The 5,517-nt window shown below is 38.2% G+C and overlaps 1 protein-coding gene across 1 annotated transcript; it reads right to left on the bottom strand.

Moving 5' to 3' along the window:
* Positions 1–1,924: 1,924 nt before the first annotated feature.
* Positions 1,925–5,481, bottom strand: LOC111450707 (GRF1-interacting factor 1). Its single transcript, XM_023090947.1, has 5 exons — positions 5,132–5,481; positions 3,716–3,792; positions 2,702–2,786; positions 2,028–2,483; positions 1,925–1,990 (listed from the first exon to the last, which is right to left on the bottom strand). The coding sequence occupies exons 1-4, from the start codon at positions 5,210–5,212 to the stop codon at positions 2,064–2,066; spliced, it is 663 nt and encodes a 220-aa protein (XP_022946715.1). The 5' UTR covers positions 5,213–5,481; the 3' UTR covers positions 1,925–1,990; positions 2,028–2,063.
* Between the last annotated feature and the right edge of the window lie 36 nt (positions 5,482–5,517).

Below are 5,517 nucleotides of genomic sequence, written 5' to 3'. Positions count from 1 at the left end.
TAAAAAAAAAAAAAAAAAAAAGCACATTTGACTTTATATTTCTCATAAATATACAACTTATTCGTTTCCGTAGTCATTTTAATCACTCCCAAGATCATTCTCATTCGAATGTGATCTCAGTTCATTCATATTCCTCCTTTTTACTCGAGCATCACACATTTTTTTGTAGAACCCACTTATCTAAATGTATATTAAATACCAATGACTCGATATCTACCTAATCACTAATCGCTAACGATAACCGGACACCCTTTTCAATTTTTAAAAGTATGAAGAAAAGTAAAAGGGCAAATTCTAATCCAATGTGTATGTGTGTAAAACCAAAATCAAAACCCAAATCCCATAGCCATTATAAACTTTATATATATATATATATATATATGATCATATATGACTAAGTTGGGCGTTGAATCCTTCTTGATTCCCTTTGATATTCAAACTTTCCGCGGGCCGCGGCTTGTCTCAGTCAACTCTTGAAATCTCTTCTATATATACACTTAAAAATCTTTCCTTTCATTGCTCACCAAACCAATCTCTTCTTCTCTCAAATGGGTTTTTCTGTTATGAACACGGCGGCGTTTCTTTTCATTTTTCTCTGTGTTTTCCACATGTCGGCGGCGAGGGTCATGACCGGAGAGCGGTGGCTTCCGGCACCGAGGGTGCCCATGGCGATGCTGCGAGGTGCCGTGCCTAGTTCCAGTAGGAATCCCTGCTCGTTTATTCCGGGGTTCAGCCGTGGCCGATGTACGTTGAGCGAGGCGGACGACGGTGCCGCCGCTGTCCATGATGGCTCCTCGGCCTCATCTGGGCTGAATGCTGATGGGTTTGCAGTGGCTTCCATGGCTAACAAAACCCAGAAGAAAGATCCTTCCTTGAGGCCTTGAATCAATGTAGAAGTTTGTGTATAGTGTTCTTCATACAATTTTTTTTTTTTTTTCATATAAATTTATTTCATTCTTTTTTTAAAAAATGAGTGAGAGTGATACATGTAATTGGATTGGCCAAAATTGACCATCCTTTGTTCTTCAATTACCTGAATACAATTATTTTTTCACCAAAAAAAAAAAAAATTATTAATATTCTTTGTTCTTAATTTAGGTAATACTGAAACTTAAATGGTTAAAATGTATTCATTTAATCAAAAGACAAGAGGCATAAAGGGTAAAAAGGTCATTAATTAAAAAAATTAAATATATTATTTAAGGGACAAAAAGGGCAAAAAGGTCATTAATTAAAAAATTAAAAGAACCGTGGAATATGACTGGTGAGAACTTAGAAATTTCACAAAAAGATGGTCGTTGATTATGAACTACATTCTTACTTTTTGACCTTGAGAGTTTGTTTGAATCTTTGTTGATCGTTTTTAGTTGAACGAATGTGAATGCAACAAAGATTAGGCATATAACGATAAATATCTTATCTCGACAAGATTAGGCATATAACAATAAATATCTTATCTCGAGAGTTTTTCAGACACATCACATTCCCACAACCCTGCCAATAAATATATTATTTATATTTCTAAGTTATTTTTAAACGAGGGTTTACTCTAATTTTACATATATATTTTTTTTTGTTCTCATAAATTATAATGAAATATTGGTTATTAGGATGTTTTACAAAATAGAAATTATATTAAAATATGAAAATTATCTATCAAAAGGTTTTTGAAATAAATATTTTTTAATGTATCGATGTGTATATATATGGGAAAAAAACCCAAAACCCGAACTTCATGACGAATGCCCGCTTTGATTCCCGCAAAAATAGATGAAAAACATTATGACATATTAAATATAAAATTAAATTTTATATTGATTAAAACTTTATAGTAAGATTTATGAATTCAATTTTGTAAGGTTACCCTTTTAAAAATTTTGAAATATAAATATAATTTTAAAAACAATTTTGAGAATATTGTAAGAAGAGGATACCAAAGTTTTTAAGTTTTATGAGGTTTGAATCCTCACACCATTGTTTACACATAAAGCTAAAAGCAAGAAGGTTTCTTCTCTTCTTTTATCTTCCTAACTTCTAATTCTACCTACTTTTCATCCATGCTTTCAGTTCCCATCATCAGCTGATTTCAAGTACAGCGTCTCACCTCCGTCACCGCCATGGCTCCCGGAGCTCCCTCCTCGTCCCTCGCCCGACCCCGTTCCTCCCATCTCTTGCTTGCTCCCACCGCCTAGGCTACCGCCGTGGCCGAAGTCTGGAAAGCCTCCTCCTCCTCCTCCAAGTCCTCCTCCGTTGCCTCCTCCTGCATTGGCTGCGTCGTTTTGCAGCATGTTGAATCCTATGCCTCCTCCCGAGCTCATCCCGAGTTGGCTATGCAAAGCTTGTTGCTGCTGCAGCGTTGAATATGGCTGCTGGGTGTACAACATGGACGACCGAGCGGCCATGAGTGATTGTGGCGTCATCTGCTGAGCTTGTTGGTGCTGAATGTAATGTCCTCCTGGTTGGATTATGCCACTGGAAGAGTACTGGAGAGAATATGGCAAAACCAAAACGTCTTGGATTAAGCACCTAAATCTATATCTAAATCCTTGAAGAACTCGGGTTTCGTATACAGCGTTGTAGAACAATGGTGGTAATGGAAATGGTTGTTACGGTCGAGTGAAAGCGAAATTACGAGGTGTTCTAACAATGCACAGCTAGTGATCGGATAAATTTACGTCTCGTAACGGTTTTATGTTCATACCTGGGCATGCATGGCAGTTGGTTGTGGTTGAGAATCAGCAATGGCAGCCAAGTACATGAGGTTCCTCTGTAACCTTGCTTGATTCCTGCAGAGAAAGAACATAAGCGAGTTACTTTTGAAACAACCTAAACTCACCGTTAGTAGATATTGTCATTTGTTATGAGAGAGTGAAAACCTCTCCCTAACAGACGTGTTTTAAAATCATAAAGCTGACGGCGATATGTAATGAGCCAAAGTGGACAATATCGGCTAGCGCTAAGCCCCCAAGGGGGGTGGATTGTGAGATCCCACATCGGTTGGAGGGGGGAATGAAGCATCTCTTATAAGGGAGTGGAAACCTCTCCTTATTGGACGTGTTTTAAAAACGTGAAGCTGATGGCGATACGTAACGGGTCAAAGCGGAGAATATCTACTAACAGTGGGTTTTGGCTGTTACAGTCGTCCTCAATCTCATAATAATTGAATCTAGTTCAAACTAATAATCGTGTCACAATATCACGTCTAAAAGTACAAGACAACTGAATAGGTGAACGATTAGATATCAATCCATTTTCATCCATTAACATTGTTACTCACTCAAGAAGAATTGTGATCATCATGAATCAAAATCAATCCAACAATGATCAATCAGAGAGATAACTCACATTATGACAGCTATTTAAAGAGTGATGCAATGTCTTGTAACAACTCAAGCTCACCACTAGTAGATATTGTCCGTTTTAGCCCGTTACGTATCGCCATTAGCCTCACAGTTTTAAAACGTGTCTACTAGGGAGAGGTTTCCACACCCTTATAAGGAATGTTTTGTTACTCTCTTCAACTAATGTGGGATCTCACAATTCTTTCTTAGAATACCATTATAGCCATAGCCACAATACGGATATAAGCCGAATTATACAGTTAACTACGAGAGAGCTACGATGTGCACGGAGCGCACGAATGCAAGGGAAAACAGTCACTTCCATAGAAAAACAGATGATAAGTGGAATCATTAGAAAAGGCATAAATTCTTACTCTGCACATTCATTCAGTTTTCCTGAGTTTTGGCTCTCAACAATCTTCAATATCAGTGACTTGTTCTCATCCAGATACTGCATCATAGATTATCAAATAAGAAGTTCGAAAATTACGAACATATCATGTAAAAAACGTAGCGGAAAATCGCTGTTGGATGAAAAATTTAAGAGGTATGGTGCTGGACGAAGAATATAAGGTGGGTTATGATTTTTATCGGCCAACTTACACGTACCTCGACTAATCTCATACGACAACTCCTCCATCCTATAATGTTTGGTTCTCTAGAACGACAATCAGTTTTTAGGTTTGATCAGAAGTGATAAACTTGTAGTCCTCAAAGAGCTCAAGCTGGTTAGGAATAACGACTTTCTACAATAGTATGATATTGTCTACTTTGAGCATAAGCTCTCGTGGCCTTACTTTGGGCTTCTCCAAAAGGCTTCTATGATCATTCCCTAAATTAGCCAATGCGGGATCTCTCCCAACAATCCTCCCCTCGAACAAAGTACACTATAGAGCCTTCTCAAAGACCTATGGAGCCCTCGAACAGTCTTCCCTTAATCGAGGCTCAACCCCTTCTTTGGAGTCCTCGAACGAAGTACACCTTTCGTTCGACACTTGAGTCACTTTTGACTACACTTTCGAGCCTCACAACTTCTTTGTTCGACATTTGAGAATCCTATTGACATGGTTGAGTTAAGAGCATGACTCTAATATCATGTTAGGAATAAAGACTCTCCACAATGGTATGATATTGTCCACTTTGAGCATAAGCTCTCATGGCTTTGCTTTGGGCTTCCCCAAAAGGCCTCGTACCAACCAATGGAGATATATACCTCACGATCATTCCCTAAATTAACCAATGTAGACTCCCTCCCAAACGATCTTCAACAAAGCCCTGAACTGTTTCATATGAGGGAGGTTTCAAGCATCTAAATCAACCTCAAGCTCATAAATGTCATATCCCAACAAACCACTTTTGGTCCACTTGATTGCTAGGGAGGGGCAAAAAAGCATAAATAAGCCACCATCCAACCAGTTCAGCTTCCTTTTCCATTAAGATTAAGGCCAAAAGGCAGAAGTCAATCATGCAATTTCAAAAAACAGAGTGATAAACTTTAGACCAACAAGGAAACAAACACTTAAATATCAAGAAAAGAGATGGAAATAAACAAGAAATCCATAGATGGGTTAGTCTCAGCTTGTGTAATTAGATAATCCAGTAGAGACAAAGGCACGTGAAAGAAGAAACCCAATATTTAAAAGAAGAAAAGCATCCATAAGTGAAAAACAAAGAAAACCCAGTTGAGAGAAAGAGGGGAAATGAAAGAAAAACAGGAAATGGGGTTGGATTAATAAGATAAATGGATTGCAAGACAGAAATAAAAAAGGAAGAAGAAGAAGAAGAAGAACCTGTTGAATGTGATCAGTAGTGACGTTGTTGGGATAATAGGCAGCCATCATGGGCTGCATCTGCATCAGGTGCTGCTGCATTTGAGTAATAGGAATGATGGGTTTTCACAGAAACGGCTGATTCAAGATGCCCTTTGCTTTAAGAAAAGTTCTCTGTTCTTCCCTGGTTTGAAATAGAGAAGGGTTTGGACGGTGATAGTGACACAGGGGAGCTGTAGCAGCTTCTGCACACACACACACACACACGCACAGAGAGAGAAGAAAATGGGTTTTGGCTTTGGAGAATTCTGGTCTCTCTGTTCTTCTCTACAAAGATGCTGCTTGTTTCCCTCTCCAAGGAACAGAGCAAAACCTTTTTCTTTTTTTTTTTTTTTTTTTTTTTTTTT

The sequence above is a fragment of the Cucurbita moschata genome, unplaced genomic scaffold (assembly GCF_002738365.1).
Source record: "Cucurbita moschata cultivar Rifu unplaced genomic scaffold, Cmos_1.0 Cmo_Scf00012, whole genome shotgun sequence".
Taxonomy (NCBI): domain Eukaryota; kingdom Viridiplantae; phylum Streptophyta; class Magnoliopsida; order Cucurbitales; family Cucurbitaceae; genus Cucurbita; species Cucurbita moschata.
Note: the sequence above shows the minus strand (reverse complement) of the source record. Positions and strands in the feature narration are given on the sequence as shown.